Consider the following 20,112-nt stretch of genomic DNA (forward strand, 5'->3'; position numbering starts at 1 on the left):
CATATTCCAGATGTTTTTTGTCCAGATACTTTTGATTTACTATATATTCCAGTTATGGGGACATAAATGAGCCTTGTCGCTTCATATATATTTGAAGAGATCAAGTCCGGAATGTTCCTCCATACTGCATAAAACGACGATACAAGATGAACAGTACTGAACGTACAGTTATCAGCAAGCACACCGTCGATCAGCACCTTCCCGACAAAAACAAAACAATTTGTTTTAGCTTCTTATCCAACATGCATGCATTGTGTTTTAGACAAAAACATGATATTTAAATTAATGAGTTCTCTACTATTATATATAATTATATTCATCATTTTTATTTTTTTTTACAGGACATATCGAGGAGGCTTCATACAAATCGTTAATATAAAGACTATACTTAGAACTAGACAAAAAGCAATAATTGATCGGCCTACCTCTCTCTGTCCAAAGCTGTTTCAACGGGCCTGAAATATTTATACAGTGTGGAGTACTGCAGACGTAAATGCCGATGAGAAATTTTGCAAAGCATGGTTTTTAGGCCTTAAGAACGGTGACGTCTATGGGAAACTGCATAATGAGACAGATATGAAGAACCACCAAAGTAGGAGAAAAGAAAGAGCGAGAAAATTTTCTTTTTTTCTTAAAAAAGAAAATCCCAGACCTCAAACGTAAAAAAGGGGGAAAATAAAGAGAAAATAATATTATTAAATATGTCCTGTCGTGATATAAACTTATTCCTCGTAGAATTAAATCATCATAATTCAAAGCAGGCCATCGCCAACAATATATACAAAAAAATTTAAAGCAGGGCCTTTGAGCTTATAGATCTCACAATTATTCACTAATCCCTCCGTTTCTAGAGCCCAGACAAGTTGGGCCCATGAAAGGCTTTGAAAGCGCTTCATCAACAACTAGACAATGGTGGGCTCAACTCAATTTGAAACTGGAAAATTGAAATTTGTAGTTTTTGCTCTCTCTCTCTCTCTCTCTCTCTCTCTCTCTCTCTCTCTCTCTCTCTCTCTCTCTCTCTCTCTCTCTCTCTATATAAAAAAGAGAGCTTGTTTGGTACGAAAGCATGTATATTGGAGTAGTTATTTGAACAAAGGAGCTGATCTGATCGGATTGAGACTTTGTCAAACTTACAGATTTTATGGACCAGAATGTTTTAAAAAGTAACATAAAAATGGAACTGGAAATGGTACAATAACTGTGAGATGAGGTACAATTCTGACATTGATGGATATCACAGCTTGGGGAAGTTACATCATAACCATCTCGTGTTTTGACCGTTTTCCATTTTAACATATGATTTCTCAACATCTTGACATTAAAGGTAGACAATTTTAAAGGTAGACATTAATTTGTCCCAATATATATGATAGTACCTCCACTGAAATTAAATTTTAGGATCAAGGGAACCAATTCTTTGTTGATCGGTTGTTGTTCGGGGAGTGGTCCATGCAGTATGGTATTATCATCTGCATTTTAAGTGCAGAAAATACTGGAATATATATATGCTCTTATATGGAAAAGTGACGAGCTTAAGATCTTTTAAGAAAAAGGATAATCTTTAGGCATTTGGCTGGGGATTAGTCAGAATTTTGTTCTTGAACACCTAGTGCCAATAAAAAAAAAAAGGATAATCTGGTTACGATGATTAGAAAGTCTGCATAAAACAGTGTCATTTGTGAATTGTGATGGATCATGCAAAAATGGCTTGGTGTGATGGATCATTGCTGATAATAACAATTATACAACGGTCCGGGTTGTGCTTCACACTGCCGCACGTATACACATTTGATTTGGAGTTTCAGTGGGAGAATTAGCGGCATCATTAGTGCAGGAATTTTGGCTCTCTCTCATCCTTATCTAACAGTCAACCATGCTTTTTCCTAATATAGACAGGACTGAAGAGAAGAAGAATGCTTTTCAATAAGCTGGTTGTTGTAGTGGTTAAGACAGTTGGCCAGGCTATCCGGTGGATAGAAAGCAACAACACCCCAGATCTATACCTGGGTGATGACTGTGAGTTTGATAAATAAGCGTGCACCCATTATTTTAGAGGGAGAATATCTTCACATTTATTTGTTCTTTTTTAAAAAAGAAATGATATTTATAATCGTGATTATGCAAACGTCGCGCAATCTCTTTGAAAAAAAGTAAATTAATACAGGACCCACATGAAAAAAAAAATTAACTTTTTAATTTTGAACCCCACTATTTTTCAAAGCGATTATACGACATTTGCACACTTCACGATTATATGTAACATTACTCTTTTAAAAAAATCACATTATATCTTAAAAGACTAGACGAACTTGCTTGGGTTCCAAAGCCGGCCTTACTCAACAAAGCACCCAAAAAGATGAATTGGCAGTTTGAGAGAGTGATCGAAGTGCAGTGCAACTCTACTAGTAATTTATTGGCTTCATCATGGTTGCATGTTCATGGGCCCATTGTAAAACGTGGCGAAGTTTAGGTTTGTCTTAAACAAATTTCAAAAAAAAAAAAATCAAAATTTCAAATTAATAAATGATTTCACTTATGACAACTTTCGTCTATTTTAGGGGACCCAGCTTTCATCACCCCCACAACCCATCTATTTGGGAGGGAAGAAATACAAATCTTCAACAGGGGGTAACCAAGCCCAATTGAAGATGACGATGCTAATTATCCATTCAATTGCTATGCTGAACGTGATTGAGTCGCTCCGCTTTTTATGTGTCTTGCAATCACTTGTTAAATGTCTCCAGTGAATCTATTTCCCTTGAGTACTGACCATTCAGATTCAAGAGTAAGGGAGCTCCCCGTCTTTCAATCCCAATCGCATTACGATTCGAAACGAGAAATTATAGCCTATATCACTCAGTAGATCCTACCAACCACGAATCATGATGATTTGTAGTTACCAAGTTGAGTCCTCTCATTTGTTGATAGCCTCAACCGTCACTGCTAGCTGCTCACATTAACACAACTTCTCTAGTAATGGGGAGTATCCAACACGACACGAGTCACTGAAAAACATGAAACCTCCATTACTTTTCTAACGTTGAAGAATCCAAACTATTCTAAAAATAAAGTGAGAGCCTCGATATGTACCCTTATTGAGAGTGCCTTGGAAGTAAGCTCGGAGAGAAAATGAATGTCATATACTCATGAGATTGCTCTACTTTACCGTAGATATTATATTGGTGACTCTGAGCTCTTACTTAAGACTCTTCATGGGAAATACTTCTTTATCAACATTAACATCTACACTTTTTGAAGCACTGCCTTATAAATTCCAACTAGTTTACAAACTAATAAATTTTGTGGCGCTTTAGAAGCCATTCCTGGGGGAGGTTGCAACAAATCAAATTAAAGTGGACGTCAATAGGGAACAACAGAGTTGAACATAAAGAAAAATGAGAAGAAAATGCTAGATCCAAATACATTTATACAAAGCTGTTGGTAGGGCATTTCCCTTAAAAAGGTGTTTGTGGGGTATTTCCCATCTAAAATCAGCCAAGTGTTTTAAGAGATGCTAATGAAACAAACAGACACCATAGAATACACCAAACCGAAAACACCCACTTGTAAATATGAAAACTGGACTTAAATACATCACACAAACCTACACAAACCTAATCAGTTAACTGTAATGAATCAATGTTCTTGCTCAGCTCCTCCAGCTTCTTCATCCTCAGCTTCTCACTTTCACTCACCAGCTGCTCAAATTAACAATCATTGCCAAAATGGTAAGTTTGTTAGGCGGCAGAACGAAGTAACATAATGACCCATATGCTGTCATTTTAAGTACGAAATCTTTCAAACATAAAAACAAAAGTCATTTTAACTAGAAAGTTATTTTACTGACCTCCATTAACCTGGTTATGAGTTGTACTTTTTCCCTGTTCTTTTCATTGTAAGCCTCAAGAGCATCTTTGTATTCTTTCTCCTGTACCAAATGACAAACCCAAATTGAAAATTCAGAGACTCTGATTCGACTTGACATGCCAATCAAGTAAGGAGTTTGTGCTGCTATATACTATGACTAGTGAAACTTAATAGCGATCAAATTTGGTGTATTCAGTGAAGTCTTACCTTCTTCTGGCAAGAATGCCCTAATGGCTTTAGTTCTTTGTTCACTGCATCAATCTTCTTACGGACTGATGAAACTTCTTTCCTCGTTGGATCGCCTAGCGCTTCAAGCTCCTGGTAATTCCATAAATTTTATTTATCATCAGGGGAAAAAGAAAGAAAGAAAGTCCTACATTTTTCACAACAATAATTGTACACGGCCGACTTCAATATCCAATGTATACCACTTAAAGTCTATCTAGTATATATCAATACCGAGGTCAATATCACCACAAACAACCTACAAATGGTGCTGAATATTAGGCTTTTGGCTGGCTTAAATGATTCGAATGGCCAACTTCAAATTACATTCAGTGAGGCATTTTGAACTATCAAGTTACTGAGGAAAAAATGTTTAATGTATATTGCTTTGCCTTGAAAAGGTTGACGAAAAACGCAGCTTTCTAATGTTTTTTGGTCACTTACGAAAATTCCCTGCTGCAAGATGAATCTTTTATGAATTTTGTTCCAGAACCTTACTTTTGGTTACCGTTTGAGCCTAAGTAAGTCTTTCTTTCATGTAAAGTTTCATGGAAATCAATATCAAGAAAATAAAATTCCTTGGTAGAATCTAAATTTTCTAGAAAAATAAATTCACATCTGAATTTAGCAGGGAAGATATAAGCGAAAAAAGTGCTTCGAATTTCTCAAAAATTAATAGAATAATTACAAAGAGGGGTGAATTTCCCGGTAGTCGTTAAAATTCACATAAGCGTTTCATTAAGATCATAAATCTAGGCAACTTCGAGACCCTTGATCCTCTTATTTCAACAAAGCGGGAAAAATCTTAGCTTTTTTTTTTAATTTTTTCATGGCCATGTGATATTGTATCAGACATGTAATTATCTGACATACCTCACGAATCGTGGCCAAACGCTTGGTTTCTTCTTCAACTCGGCCCAAATGCGCTTGAACCTTCTCTCTGACCTCCATCTTCTTCTTCTCAATCTCTTCCTCCTTGGCCCGGAACGCAGAGAGAGCCGATCTTGACATCTCCTCGTCTTCTCTGGAGAAGTTGCTGCTGAAACTCATGCTTCCTGGGTTGTGCAGCACTAACTGTTGCGAGTGTTGAGGATGCTCGTCTGTCTGCATGGTCACCCAGCTGCACAGAAACCCTTCTTCTTCTTCCTTGAATCCCCCTCTTTATTATCTTTCTTTCGTTCTTTCTTTGCTTTTCTTTTTCTCTCTCTCTCTTGCCTTTGCCTTTGCCTTTGAATGACGGGGTTCTCTGTTGCTAAGTACTTAATATAAACAAGTCCGGCCTTGAAAAAACAAAAGGAATTGATAAATGAGTTTCCAGGTAGCTTTTCTTTATGACTTATTTATGAGCCGAAAACAATAAAAGAGAAAATATATTAAACGAAAGGACAAATTAATATCTTTGGATTGAAGTTTTCAAGTCTTGAAAAAATAGTCCTCGGTTTATAAAATGTTATGGTTACAAATTGGTCCTCCCATCTTTAAATATTGCACAAAATATGTTGATGTGGCAAAATGTGTAAGGATGGATTCAAAAATTAAAAATATAAAGGTAATTAAAAGTTTTTAAAAATTGAAAAATAGTATGTACATCAAAATAAAATAACCAAAAATAAATGAAATAAAAGAAGAACAAAATACTAGCACAAAAAATTTAACTAAAAGAAAAAGCTTCCAAATAAATACCAAAAATATATTAAAGTTTTTGCATATTCATAAGTAGATTTGCATACACCAAGGGCTTGTTTGGAAAAAAAAAAAAATTATATCATCTCATCATATCTTATTCTCAAATATAATTCAAATATAAATATTTTCAAACTAATAATTATAACTTGTTCTAATTAATCATTACAATTTTTTCAAACTTTCAAATAAAAAATAAAATAAATAATTCAACTTTTTCTAATTCCAAAATAAAAATAAATTTTTAAAAATATTTTAATTTTATAATATTTTTTATTTAACTTTTTATCTCTTTTTTCTAAAATCTAAAAAATATTCAACTCAAAGTTTAAACTATCTCATTATTATTTATAAATTATCTTACTACTATTCATAAAATTTTTATCTCATTTCACTTTCCAAGCGTATCCTAAAATTTTGTATAAGCTTTAAAATATGTTAGCTCACTTATATGATGCCCCTCTCGAATAAGTTAGAGTGGTTTATGAATAGTATTGAGATAATTTTAAATGATCTAAATTCATACGCAATTAGTAATATTTTATAAATTTTATTAAAATATATTTAGATATATAAAATACTTGAGATATATGTCAAGAAGCTGATAAAATAATAAGTAACATTAATAATTAATTTTAGATTAGTTGAAATGAGTTTGATACATAATTATGCCCTTAAGCTGTATCAAAATCGCTTTAGGATGGAGTGTCGGGGATGTCCATTTATCGAACCAGACAAGAGTGCCTTGGTTTAGAGAGACGATAATACCCCTGAGGAGAGAAGTCCTCCATTCGATAGCTGGAGTGGAAGGGAATTCCCATGCCTTCTCGCTTTTATATTTTTATTTTTGTCTTTTTATATTTTATTGTTTCTATAATCAGTTTTAAAATTTGTTAGGTTTTTATTATTGTTGGTTATTTAATTTTATTTCTTTATTTTTAATTTTATTTTAGAGTTTTGATTTATTTTGTTACTTGATTTTGTTAATTTTTTACTTTTACTATATTATTATTTTAAATTTTTTAACGTGTCCATTGTTGCATGACCTCTTAACATTTTTATTAAGCATGATTTAATTAAATAAAGATTTTATAAAAATAAATTCACAAATTAACGTAATTTAATTTAATATATTAAATTGTAAAATTGTTTTCATTGTAGAAAAATACTTTAATCACAAAAGTATTATATAAAAGTAAACTCACAAATTAATATGATTTAATATTATACGTTAGATTATAAATTTATTTTTATTATAACGTATATTTAATAAATTTCATAAAATCACATCTATTTATATATTTATTTGATATCTGTAGCAGTTCTTTTTATTATAAAAAAAATTTAACGTATAATATAAAACTTATATTTTATAAATTTTTTTTTATATAATTTTTTTTATGACTGTTACAATTTTCTTCTGTTAAAGACTACTTCAAGATAATGCTTAATATTTTTTAAGAAAATATTTTACAAATTTAAAGGTATTTTTTAAGAATGCTTAAACTTAAAGATCAATTATTAAATTTGTATTTAAAAAAAAATTAAGGAAGTTAAAAATTCAGTTTTCCAACGGCTTTTAAAACGGATGGAATATGAATGCCCACTTTTTTGGTTATAAACAGCTGTCTCCGCAATTCTATATAAACCCCACTTGATGAACAGCTTTTAACAATAATTTCAAAATGAAAAAGTCAATTATGCATTGGGATGGAATATGAACATCCACTTTAATAGAAAATACTAAAGCAATTTTCTCTCTTTAATTTACTTTATTAATTTTCCTCTAGTTTACCAAATTGCAGATATATATCGGACCTGACTTTGACGAGGTTGTTTCTAATTTTCCTTAAAAGTTGTTGGTGCACGCAACTTCAAGCAACCCTTGATAGGTAACCCACCCACTGGGTGACTGACACACGGCACACGCACAGCCACACTCATGAATGCTTTTGGAATTGCTTGGGTCTCATTTTGGGCATCTAGGCTTTTTACCGACATTTTTTTCAGTGTTCAAGTAATAATTTTTTAACCATATTGTAAACTTTTTTAAATATTTAAAAATATATGAAAAAAAGGGTATTTAATCTTATCAAAACCCAACCTCGTGCTACAAACATTCTCAGTGAGTATAGGACGACTTTAAATGTTTATATATAAGAATGATTTGTATAAAATTTAAATAAATAAATTTGTTTATAAAAAAAGAAGAAGATATTTTTACGTTTAAAAAAACATAAAAAGATTAACTTTTTTTTACAAGGCATCTGAGTGAGTTGGTCTATTTTGTTGGTATTTTAACGCTGATCACATACTTATACCTGCAAGTAGCCAGCGAGTTCAGTTCTTTTGCCAGCAGCTTTGTCATTCCTGTCATAATTTCTACTGCATTTCCAGTCCTGCCATGTCAGTTTGGTTTGCCAATACTTGTTTGTCGATTATGGAAACCGACATTAATACTATGTTTCTATACAACATGAATCTTACCCTTTCATATATATAGTAAGATTTTATGTCTCCAATCAATCATATTTGTTGACATATATAATTTTTTAAATGAGTTTTTTTTTTTTTAATTATAACAGTAATTAAAATAATAGTGACTTAAAAAAATGTAGCGACTTAATTTGAGGTGAGGAATTAAATGGAAAAATATACGGGGGATCGATCTCTATAAGGGAGGAAGACGAAGGCTGAAAGTTTTGTGAAGGAGCTGCATGCCATCCAGCCTGGATCCGAGGTGCCGGCCTAAATTTTAATCATTATAATAAAGTCTTCCTCAAACGACGTCGTCAAACTTGACAGCATTGGATGTCTCCCACGTACGGTTGGCTAAATTTTAATCATTATAATAAAGTCTTCCTCAAACGACGTCGTCAAACTTGACAGCATTGGATGTCTCCCACGTACGGTTGGCTAAATTTTAATCATTATAATAAAGTCTTCCTCAAACGACGTCGTCAAACTTGACAGCATTGGATGTCTCCCACGTACGGTTGGGTATTTAATGCACTGCATAACATGATAACTCAAATAACAGCTTTTGGCCACACTGAAATATTGGATTGATGAGATTTCAACGTTCTATAATTGATTGTCGTGGCCGGTGATCAATTTAGAATAGTTCTAACAAAAATAAATAAATTTTAGAGTTAAAAGATCAGTTTAGAATGACACGTCGAAATACTATTCTAGTAATGTTTGGTGCGAAATGGTCACCTACGCCGGCAGCTTGCACAATAAGAATAATAAAAGAAAGAAATTAGCCGCAAAAGCCAAATGGCAAAGTAGGAATTAAGAGGCATGCAGTACTAGTACTTGATGCGGCAGCCCAAGCTACAAGCTTTCCTTTCCGGTCTTTGGGAGGGCCTTCGATCGGTGCAAGAATCTCGACCTTTATTATCCCCACACCCAACTCTTTTTTTCACTATAATCTCTAGCTAGCATAAAATTCCTAGCTACTAGGTCAAAAGAGAAAGAAAGTAATTAAACCAGGAAATTCAATGGTCACGATCTGATCAGCCAGATCATCATCTAATCAAATAATAATGGCCGGCCCTAGGAATCTTCCTCGGCGTGCTATAGTGGTATTCGTACGTGTTATGGTAATGATAAATTTATCAGCAAAGACAAAACTGTTGGCTAATGCCATCATAAGCATTGGATTAGGAGGCAGGCAATCAGGCATGCATGCTTCATGCTTGTGCTCTCGAATTAATGACCTGTCAAGTCAGACCCACGTCATGGTTTCAAAACTCTGCATACCGGGGGGTGGAATGTACATTTTGGTCTTGCATGCAAAACCCGGCCTACAACATCACTGTCAGCTTCTAGCTTCGACTCATAAATTCATAATTTTTGTTTGGTGGCAGTTATGTTTTGGCCAACTGTATTATCTTTCGGATTCTGATCTGCCTTGTGACTCGGATGCTTGCATGGTTCCATTTAGATAAAAACAAAAATATTCTATACTTATCCAGTTTATATACAAAAAAAATCCCCCTTGTCCAAATTGTCCAATTGTAAGTAGTCATGCAATTATAGAGACAGTGGCAGTTGGTTATTTCTTTCTGTCTATAAAGGTGAAATGATTTGATAAATATCTACCATTTTAGATGATATTATAAATTTTTTAAAGATTTATATTGACTGAAACTTTAACGAGATTGATCGATTTTAAAATTGACTTACCATTCAGTTAATGAGCAGTTATAAACTCTTTATTTAGTAGTATTTCATTAAATTTTATTCATTCTAATATTTTGTTAATAGACAATGAAAAAGATCCTACTTAGATGCTTTGTAATATTCTTTTTTTAATATATGTATGCTTGCTTAGAAGAAGGAAAAAAGAAAAAAAAAAAAAAAAAAAAAAAAAAAAAAAAAACAGTGGCACGGCTCATGCGTATATACGTGCATCACCCGTCACTCTCTCCTTATTGTCCTGACCATCATGTTTTGGTAGATGAAATTACAGCATCTTTATTGATTATTCAGAGGAAATAATAAAGCACAGAAAAAAAGGATCTTTAAAGATTGTAGGGTGTCTTAAAATGATCAGAATTATAGTCTAGATGAATGGTATGTCTTCGTTCTGATCCGATTGTCGTAATCATATATCACTAGTGTTTTCTACCTTGGCATAACTAAGTAATGCATCATGACATGCATGCAGATCAGTTGGTGGGTTCTCTATGATCAACGTGGGGCTACAAACTATCATTCACCCTGAAATTTCTACCCGGCATTCTCTAATTTTTTCTGCAAAAGGATTTGTTTTTCGTCTCTTTTTTTTCCAAAACATACATACACATGACTACTTTTTTTTTTTTTTTACCTAATCACATGAGTACTTAATAGGTTGTATCATGATCATTTCGAACGTATTGGGCCTTTTATAAGGATTCAGAATGAATCCATTAATCGTAACATGCAGGATCGTGTCCAATGGCTAACTTCCATTACTTGATCCAGTACTGTTCGATCGTGTAACTGCTGCAGAATCGCTTGATCTGCATTTGATCGATTGTATTATTATTGCCAAGTACTACTCCATTACATGAAAACTTCAATAAAAAGATGATCACAAAGTACTAGTGCAGCTTCAATCCTAATTAGCAGTACTTAATTGTGCCAAAGTTATCGTTTCTAGCGTCTCCCCAGAATGTGATATCATCAAAGCCGGCCTGCAGGGTAGCCTGCAACTCTAGCCTTTGTTACTCGAATTTGTTGTTGTTATTGTTTTCTTCATTAATTTTTTCTTTTTCTTTTGGTTTGGTTTTTCTCTCTAATTAAGCTGTCAATTTATACGTTGCATTTATTGGAATTGGGAAGAATTAGCCCAGCGCCTATTTTTTGGAGCTTGTCAATTTTCCGAAAACATCGATCACAGCTATTTTGATTGTAACGTCCAGCTAACTGAATCTTAAGTTGTATGGATAATGATTAGCAGCAAGACGATGGGAGTGGTTTAGATAAGGAGCAATAATTTTTGGGGTCAAGATGGGTCCGGTTTCAGTGCATGCAAGCTTGTAACAAAATTAAGAGCAGAGATGGAAATTATTGGGCCAATGTGTTTCAAAGCTCGAAACTTACCAGTCAGAAAGCGGGCCTGTAAAGTGTCCAAATGGTCTGTACCAAATGTACCCAATAGGTAATTTTGGTCGTGTGACAATGTGATGAGATTGGTTCCTTCACAGGTCATCCGATCTGTATTTTGCGAACTTATTATGACACTTGGTTTCAAAACGAGCAGCAATGAAGGTTGGAAAGTACATGGTAGCAAGATGCTTGCTAGATATATGAATAAGTATTATGTACACGAGTGAGAGTGATTATGAGACCAAATGCAATAAGAAAGTATTCACAAATAATATAGACCAACACATCTAAAAATTAAGTCTCGTGCAAGCCCCCTTTTTATTATTCACAAGTAATCAAGCCTAGCTATTTGATATGATATGCGACTCCATTAATCTCATCATTGTTGTCGAACCTAACATGGCCCATATATATCTTGCTTGTGTTTTTCTTGTCGTGTTAATTATATATTAATTAGGCCAGATTAAAATTATCAACTATTCTTTGATATAAATGTTCTTTAGAATTTGAATATACATAGGCATTCGAATCATATTTCGTTAAATGTTGTTCGTGAATAATATGGATCTTGCATTATCAAGCCGGAGGGATTAATATTTTGTGATATATCTTAACTGATGGAGGAGTCAATATTAGTCTAGCCTGAGCTAAGGCCTAAGGCTCATCTTTCTTAAAGGATAATTGTTTAAAAGAGTTGTGAATTGTGAATAGACTCTAGCCATCCTGTTTATTACTATAGATAGACTCTTGCGTTGTGGATATAGATAAAATGGTGACTAGATAATTTCGTGATGGATTAATAGTAATCATTCAATATTCTCTACACTTATAGATACAACATGTAACCCTCTAATAATCTAGTTGAGTATTCTTAAATTAATATCCCTCATTAGTTGTTGACTTAAACATCCAAAGTGTCTCAGGTATACAGTGCTATTGATATACTAATTGCAGGTGATAGATCACAGCTGGTAATGAAACACATCCTTTATAACTAGTGTAGCAGATAATTCCTTGGCACGTCGTCCTCATGATACTACAGCCAAGCCATATATATATATATATGTGTGTGTGTGTGTATCTATATATATTAATCACTACAAAAAAAACGGCTTTTTGCAGTCAATTTATAACGACGAAAACTATTAACAACCGTTTTTCTTGTAGTGAATGTAAGGTCCATGAGTCTGCATTTTATCACCTAGCCAAAGATTCAAAGGAGCACTCTAGATTTTTTAATGACCTTGACAATGACGTCTCCATTTTTTTCTCCGAACTAAGTCTACACGATCCATTCCATGTAGTTTCACTGCACTTGTTCTCAATGGGGTTGGGGTCAAAGGTTGATATCTTAAAATTTGCCTTAATATTTAATGCCTGTCCCGTTTGTTTAACAAAATTTAAATTATTTCATCTCATTTTATTTCATCATTATAATTTTTTTAAATTTCTATATAAAATATAATAAATAATTCAACATTTTTAAATTTTAAAATAATATTAATATTAAAAATTATATTATAATAATATTTTATTTATTATTATTCAAAACATTTCATTTAAATTATATAATCAAACGTCTCCTCTCATTATTCATTAATGAGAATACTGTATATATAGCTATTTTCTTTTTTGTTTAATTTGTTTTACTATAATATAAATATGTGAAAAGAAAAGTGACAAAGACATCAATACATTTAAAATTGAGCTAGTTTGAATCAGGTATGAGATGGCATAATTTTAGATAAAAAATAAAAAATAAATAAAAAATTATTTAAATACTATTTTTTAATAATAATATTATTTTAAAATTTAAAAAAATTAAATTATTTATTATTTTTTGTATAAAAATTTAAAAAAATTATAATAATAATATAAAATAAGATAAAATGATTTTCGAACAGAAACGGTAAATACAAACCTCGTGAAAATAAGACACGTGAAGGCACGTGAGGTTAGAGCTCGCGTGCCCAGCTTTTATAAAGTAAAGGGGCCCACGTGGAGGAAGCTGGCCTCCTCTGACCTTACTGCCCGCTTCCCAGCAAACATTTTTCTGACAAATTGTGTCAGAGACGTCCGAGACCGTCAGACATGTGATGCCCCCTCTTTATTTATTTTTCCAAAAACAAGAATAAAAAAGCTACGAATAATGGTATTTTGCTTCTTTATTTTCACCTTTCATACATTTAATTTTTTAATTTAATGATAAATGTAATGATTATTAAAATATTGATATTTTTTATTTTTTAAAAATATTTGAAATAAAAATTAAAAAAAGAATATAATTTATACTAGAGACACACTAAATAGACAAATTAAGAGAGTATAGTAGTACTACCAAAAAGATATATAATAATATTAGTGGTAAGTTTCAAATAAATAAAGAAAAATATAGTTGTAAGTATAATTGTATACTAATCTGTGCATCAATATGATGTAATTGGTTAAAAAGTAAATTTTATTAAAAACAATGTTAATTTAAATTTTAAGTATGAATGAATCAGTTTTTGTATACAGATTAGTACGCGACTATATTTATATATAGTAAAACTTAATAAATAAATTTTGTATAGTCACCGTAAAAAATTAGATTTTATTAAAAATTTAATACTTTTTTTATTTGTACCAGACTTATCTAAATTATAAAAATCATTATTATATGCATATATTATTAATACTCTATTTAAAAAAGAAAAAACGTGTTGAAGAATAAATATCCGTACAAACAGCATTCAGTTGATCCAAGTGTTTATGGTGGCGGTAGTAGTGGTGGTGGGGTTAGATGTGAGGGGGTGTAAATGCCTTAAAAGACATATTTAATGTCTTCCTTAGGAATTGGCAATGTTGATTCTGATTTTGCAAGGATTGGATTGGGAAATGTATTTTACCCTCAGGATGTGTAATTAAATTAAGAAAAATATTTTAGTCACATAAAAATTATATAAAATTAAATTTATAAATTAATATAATTTAATTAATATATTAAATTGTAAAATTATTTTTAATTTAAAATAAATCTAACGTATTATATAAAATTATGTCAAAATATATATTTATAATTTATTTATATTTATAACAGTTCTCTTAAATTAATAATTTACTGTAGCTTCGTACATATTCAGCCTCTCTTCAACAAACTTCCATTTCTATCATCTCCTAACTTCTGAACTAATTCCCGACTCTTATGACATTCTCATAACTTTTCTGATCCGACACACACATGATCAGGTGAGTAGTAATTAAGGGTTGTGCAGATCAGCTGCATGCATGCATTTAAAACCTATCACCAACATCCCTCACCCTACGCCCTACTTAGTCACTTAATTTGGTGCAACCGAAATGGTTAATGTCACACCAAGCTGTAATTATGGTCATGTCCGGTACTTCACCAGCTGTTACTCTCTCTCTCTCTATCTCTATCTCTATCTCTATAAATATATATGTAGAATTTGATGTATATATAAAATATTTTGTCAAAAGTTGAAAGAGGTTCACATATCTTAACTTATCTATATAAATAGTGATCCAATCAAATCATAACATGAATTCCTATTTAGATAAGTTATAAACTGAGTCATTTAACATCATGGAGTAACGGTGAGTGGCGAGCAACATGAGCGGGTGAACCTCTTTTACTACAAATAGTGATCCGATCAAGGTGCCTTTGCAAGATACCCTTCTGATCTATTGAATTAAGTTTTGGAAGCAGATAAAGTAGTTAAAGAATCCCTTTTTTTTTTTATTTTTTTTTTCATTGGAAGAAAAATGTAGTAGTACCACTAACGTTATTACTAAAATAAATGTTATCCAACAACGTATCCTAACATCTACTGTATAACTTTACTACACTTATCCTAACATATTAATTGTGTCCTAAAATTAAAATAGATTAAACAACTCACTATATATGTGTATGAATACTACTCATTATTTTAATTTTTATCATCTTCTCATATCTTATGATATAATATTAAATAATTAAAAATAATTTATTATATTTTATTTATAAAATTATTATCTATTATCATGATAAAAAAATAATAAAAATAAAAAGGGTGGATAGATTTTTTTTTAATATATTAATTTATTTATATTTAAATTTATTATTTAGAGATTAATATATTATTTAAAGAGTTTTGCTACATATAAACACAATTGCATATTAATCTATATATCATTACTAATTTATTCATACTTAAAATTTAAATTAACATTATTTTTAATAAAATCTACTTTTTAATCAATCTCATCACGTTAATGTATAACTATACTTACAGTCATATTTTTTCTTATTTAAAATTAACCTCGAAAACAAAGCCTAAAGACAATTACATCATAGGGGATGTAGGCATCATGTGATGGGTTTGAAATGACAGTCAACAGCACAAAAACAAAAAACATGTTAAGAAGGGGAGAAAACCAAAGAACACAGAGATCAGTCAGTACAAGGGATAAGGTTTATAATTAGCTTTTGAATAAGAACAGAATATATCGGTAAATATAAAATATTACGTCGAAATTAGAGTCCCTTCGTCATAATTCGATTCGATCGAACTGTAACGTCGGCTGCAATGGAAGTGCAATATGAGTCTGACATCACGTTCCTGCGCCATGGTTAATATTCATTACATGTATAAATGGAAAGTTTTAAGGCAAACAGAAAAATAATTCAGGATCTCTTTTCACTCTCATGTGCACTCGTTAATTTTTCTCCTCTCTTCTAAGTTCTACCCAGATTGCAGATGATTTCCTCCTGTTCTCTCTCTCTAATTATCTAGTTGTTCCAGTTTTTAATTATATTCTAGTTTTCTTTTTCTCTCAACTGTCTCGTCTGACTGTGTTTTGCTCAAGTGCCCTAGGCTTCTCTCCAGGTGTTAAACAAACTTTGCAGGCTTTCCTGTCAGGAGCGCTCTCCCTCTCTCTCTCCGAGGTATCTTTTTTTTTTTTTTTGAACTCTCTCCGAGGTATCTGCTAAAGATATAAAAGAACCCACGGCAACCTCTACGAATACTTTTATAAACTCTGTTAAAATGCCCAACACACCAAAAAACGAGTATTTAAACCGACCAAACCAGAAGCAGCTAAAACATCATCTCCCCTCTCTTTCCATGGACTTCCATCTGAAGGAACTGAGAAATCAGCCTGAGTTACAGAAACAACCTTCTGCAACGGTACCAAAACCCTTCCTTGGGCACCATCAACAACAGCCACGTCCATCTGGCTCTGCTCTCCCTTTGTTTGCACCCGAACACAACAGCAAAATCAGCTCCCTGTCAACATTTCCTGATTCAGAGTTAGGTGCAACCAGATTTCCCAGTAAGATTAATTTCCCCCTCTTCTTTCCTGGCCTTTCTACTCAATTACCTTTCTCCTTTTAATTTGGTTTGATGTGTTTAGCCCCTGTGATCTTTTTTGGGTCTGTTTTTATTTGTCTGCTAGGGATAGGTAGCTATTTTAGCTTGGCTCAGTGGCAGGAGCTTGAGCAGCAGGCTTTGATATTCAGGTACCTGGTGGCAGGTGCTGCTGTTCCTCCTGAACTTCTCCAGCCAATAAAGAAGAGCCTTCTTCATACTCCATATTTCCTGCATCACTCTCTTCAGCATTACCCACATTATCAGCCTACTAGTAAGTTCTTCGTATCCTTTTTCGTACTTTACAAGGCAGTATTTTTATGCCAATAAGGATAGAAAGAAGCAAAAATTTAGTAAGAATAATTGTGTATTAATATATATATTAATATAATATAATTAGATAAAAAATAAATTTTATTAAAAATAATGTTAATTTAAATTTTAAATATAAAAAAATTAGTATTTACATAAAAATTAATATGCAATTTTATTTATAGGTAACGAAACTCTAAAAAATTATAAATTAATACGATGTTATTTGAATGCTTTTGGACTATTATTTATTTATTTATTCTTATTTCATTCATTCCTTTTCAACACTTTTGCATAAGATTACAATACCATGCTCGGTGCTTCGACATGTTGCCCGGGCGTAGCGAAAATTATATATTTTTCTTCCCTTCCTCGGTCATGATTTTTCTCGAACTGTTCGGGATCGGCTGCATGAATTATTACAGAAGCAAGAACTACCGTATTTGACAAGTACTTTCTGATTTTATTAAATCTATCTCATTCGTGATTTGCTACTGAAATGTGTAGCCATGGTTACATATTAATTGTTTGCTGTATGCATGTCTAATATATATGTATATATATAAATAATTGCCTCTGTTGCATAACTTTATCTGTGGTTGAACATTTTGTATCAGTGCTGCAATCACGGTACTGGGGAAGAGCAGCCCTGGATCCAGAGCCCGGGCGTTGCCGGAGAACGGACGGCAAAAAATGGCGGTGCTCGAGGGAAGTGGTGGCTGGTCAGAAGTACTGTGAGCGCCACGTGCATCGAGGCCGAAACCGTTCAAGAAAGCCTGTGGAAATCCCCACATCCATCACTACCACTAACTCTGCTACCGCAGCTTTTAGTGGTGGTGAGACTCTCAAAGCCACCACTCCCATTGCCGCTCTGCCCTTGGAAACGGTGGCTGGTGCAATCCATTTTGCACTTTCAGGACCATCCCCTTCCAGTATTGATCTCCTCCAGCTTAATCCAAGGTAGATAAATAATCTTTGTTTCTTTTGGGTTTAATTATTATATTTACATGATTTTCCAAAAACTTAATTAGGATGGAGCATCAATTATAAGATACCAAAGCGTATTATATATCGCCATCATAAATTACTATATAAACAGTTGGATAATAACACAGCTTTTCCTTTAAAGATCTTCTTTCTATATTGTATGTTATAAAATAATCCTTTTACAGTTACAAAAGGTTTAATGTTATTATGATAAAAGAATCAAATGTTTTATTTTATAAAACCTTTCTCTTTGATTTAAAGATAAACACTCTGTTTTAGATCCAAACAAAAACGTAATAATCACAATAATAATCACAATAACCTCAGTTTGATATCAATCACAACCCTAAAAACAGCAGTATACTAATAGATGACCAGATTACCAATATTCACCACGATATTAAACAGTATGTTATACAGATTAACAAACTGATGAATATCTATCAAAGAAAATCACAAAAAAGTCACAAGAAACAGATATAAACAATAAAGGATATGAAAGCAAAGAAAGAACACACTAATATACGTGGTTCGATCTTAATGGTCTACGTCTACGACAGAAATGGGCCTCAAAGCTCTTTATTAATGAACAATACTTTACAGAGAAGCCTCAATACACTTAGAGTTACAAAACTCTCACAGAAATCACTCAGATTTCATCTCTCTATAAGGAAACTCCCGAAACCCTAATTTCCCTCTCTGTTGTCTCTCTCATATGCTTGTCTCTCGAACGGCCGATATGTACAAAAATGAAATTGAATTAGGGTTTACACCGTATAGCTATATATATATATATATGCTACAAGAGATGCCAACACGTGTAACCAATCCAGCAACTTAGCTTATAAACCTTCTGAAGGAAGCACGAGCTTCTTACGTGATTTAATCAGCTCGGCATTAATTAACTTCAAGGGTTCAGATTTGGTCAGTCACTTATCATCCATTTAACAAACGCTTCAAAAGAGCACGTTAATAAATTAAATAAAACGAAAGAGATAAATGTATTAATATACATATTAGATTGTACAATTGGATTTGGTGGGATATCAATGCCGGATTTTTAGCCATGTGCTATTCTCTACAACAGGACGCAATAAAGGCCTGGCAAAACATGTCTGAGGAAGAGATTCCGTATAAAAAGACGCCAACCATTGCTTTTGAATAGACGTTGTTGTGTCGTCCAAGCTTTGTCTTTATTTATGTTGTCCTCGGCTTGATTTTTTGCCCAATCATGTACTTTCGTCCGTAGTTTCGCAGGGTCCAAAACTGATAACAAGGGCCTCTTTGAAGCCCAAAATGAGGAATCTGCAGATGGTAGATCTGATAGCCATATCCTGCGCCCTTTTTTCGATGACTGGCCGCGATCACTTCAAGAATACGATAATGCTGGAAGCAATGCGAGTCCCATGAACTCTGCCACCTGCCACTCCCTTTCAACGCCCGGAAATCCATCGTCGGACGTGTCGTTGAAATTGTCTACTGGCGTTGGAGAGGAGCCAGGCTCCCGGGATGGCAATGCAGAGCCAGGGCAACTACATATGGATTGGGCTGCTGCTGGATGGGCAACAAATCATGTGACTTCCATGGGGGGTCCGCTAGCAGAAGCATTGAGATCTTCAACGTCCAAATCATCGCCAACGAGTGTTCTTCATCAACTGCCCCGTGCATCTGCCTCTCAGGCTAGCGTTGTTGGCACCTGAATTTGATCGAGTCTTTACGTCCTTGTGATAACTCGCTCTTGTATAAGTTGCGTAGAACTTTGTGTTTGATTGTTTTAACTGCAAGAAAATTGGTACCATCTCTTGTCTCAGATCCCAAAGAAAATGAGTGAGATGGAACCTGGGCCATGATCCCGGGGCATGCAAAATCCTCTGGGATCAGCCGCTGTTGCAGATCAGACCAGATATATAGCTATTTCGAGGATATAAATATACATGCACCTATTCCGACCAGATATATTGCCTCGTTATAAAGATCAGAGCATTAACATTATTAGTGTTTAGTGCCATATTTAAAGTCTTGCTGACATCCACGGCGCGTACAATAATTCAGCTTTAGCTTACGAGATAATGTTGGGTTTTTAAGG

At 33.1% G+C, this 20,112-nt stretch overlaps 2 protein-coding genes across 3 annotated transcripts; one reads left to right on the forward strand and one right to left on the reverse strand.

The window, feature by feature from the left end:
- Positions 1 to 3,364: 3,364 nt before the first annotated feature.
- On the reverse strand, positions 3,365 to 5,356 carry LOC122280138 (apolipoprotein A-I-like). Its single transcript, XM_043091120.1, has 4 exons — positions 4,966 to 5,356; positions 4,075 to 4,185; positions 3,848 to 3,928; positions 3,365 to 3,698 (listed from the first exon to the last, which is right to left on the reverse strand). Exons 1-4 carry the CDS (start codon positions 5,200 to 5,202, stop codon positions 3,615 to 3,617), a joined length of 513 nt encoding a protein of 170 aa, XP_042947054.1. The 5' UTR covers positions 5,203 to 5,356; the 3' UTR covers positions 3,365 to 3,614.
- A 10,960-nt stretch (positions 5,357 to 16,316) lies between these two features.
- On the forward strand, positions 16,317 to 19,978 carry LOC122279712 (growth-regulating factor 3-like). Of its 2 annotated transcripts, none has more exons than XM_043090493.1 (4): positions 16,317 to 16,692; positions 16,774 to 17,001; positions 17,657 to 17,999; positions 19,276 to 19,978. In XM_043090493.1, exons 1-4 carry the CDS (start codon positions 16,407 to 16,409, stop codon positions 19,724 to 19,726), a joined length of 1,308 nt encoding a protein of 435 aa, XP_042946427.1. In that variant the 5' UTR covers positions 16,317 to 16,406; the 3' UTR covers positions 19,727 to 19,978. The 2 variants fall into 2 exon arrangements, with proteins under 2 accessions (XP_042946427.1, XP_042946428.1); XM_043090494.1 differs by having other exon boundaries at positions 16,816 to 17,001.
- The last annotated feature ends 134 nt before the right edge of the window (positions 19,979 to 20,112 follow it).

Source organism: Carya illinoinensis, chromosome 10, assembly GCF_018687715.1.
Source record: "Carya illinoinensis cultivar Pawnee chromosome 10, C.illinoinensisPawnee_v1, whole genome shotgun sequence".
Lineage (NCBI taxonomy): Eukaryota > Viridiplantae > Streptophyta > Magnoliopsida > Fagales > Juglandaceae > Carya > Carya illinoinensis.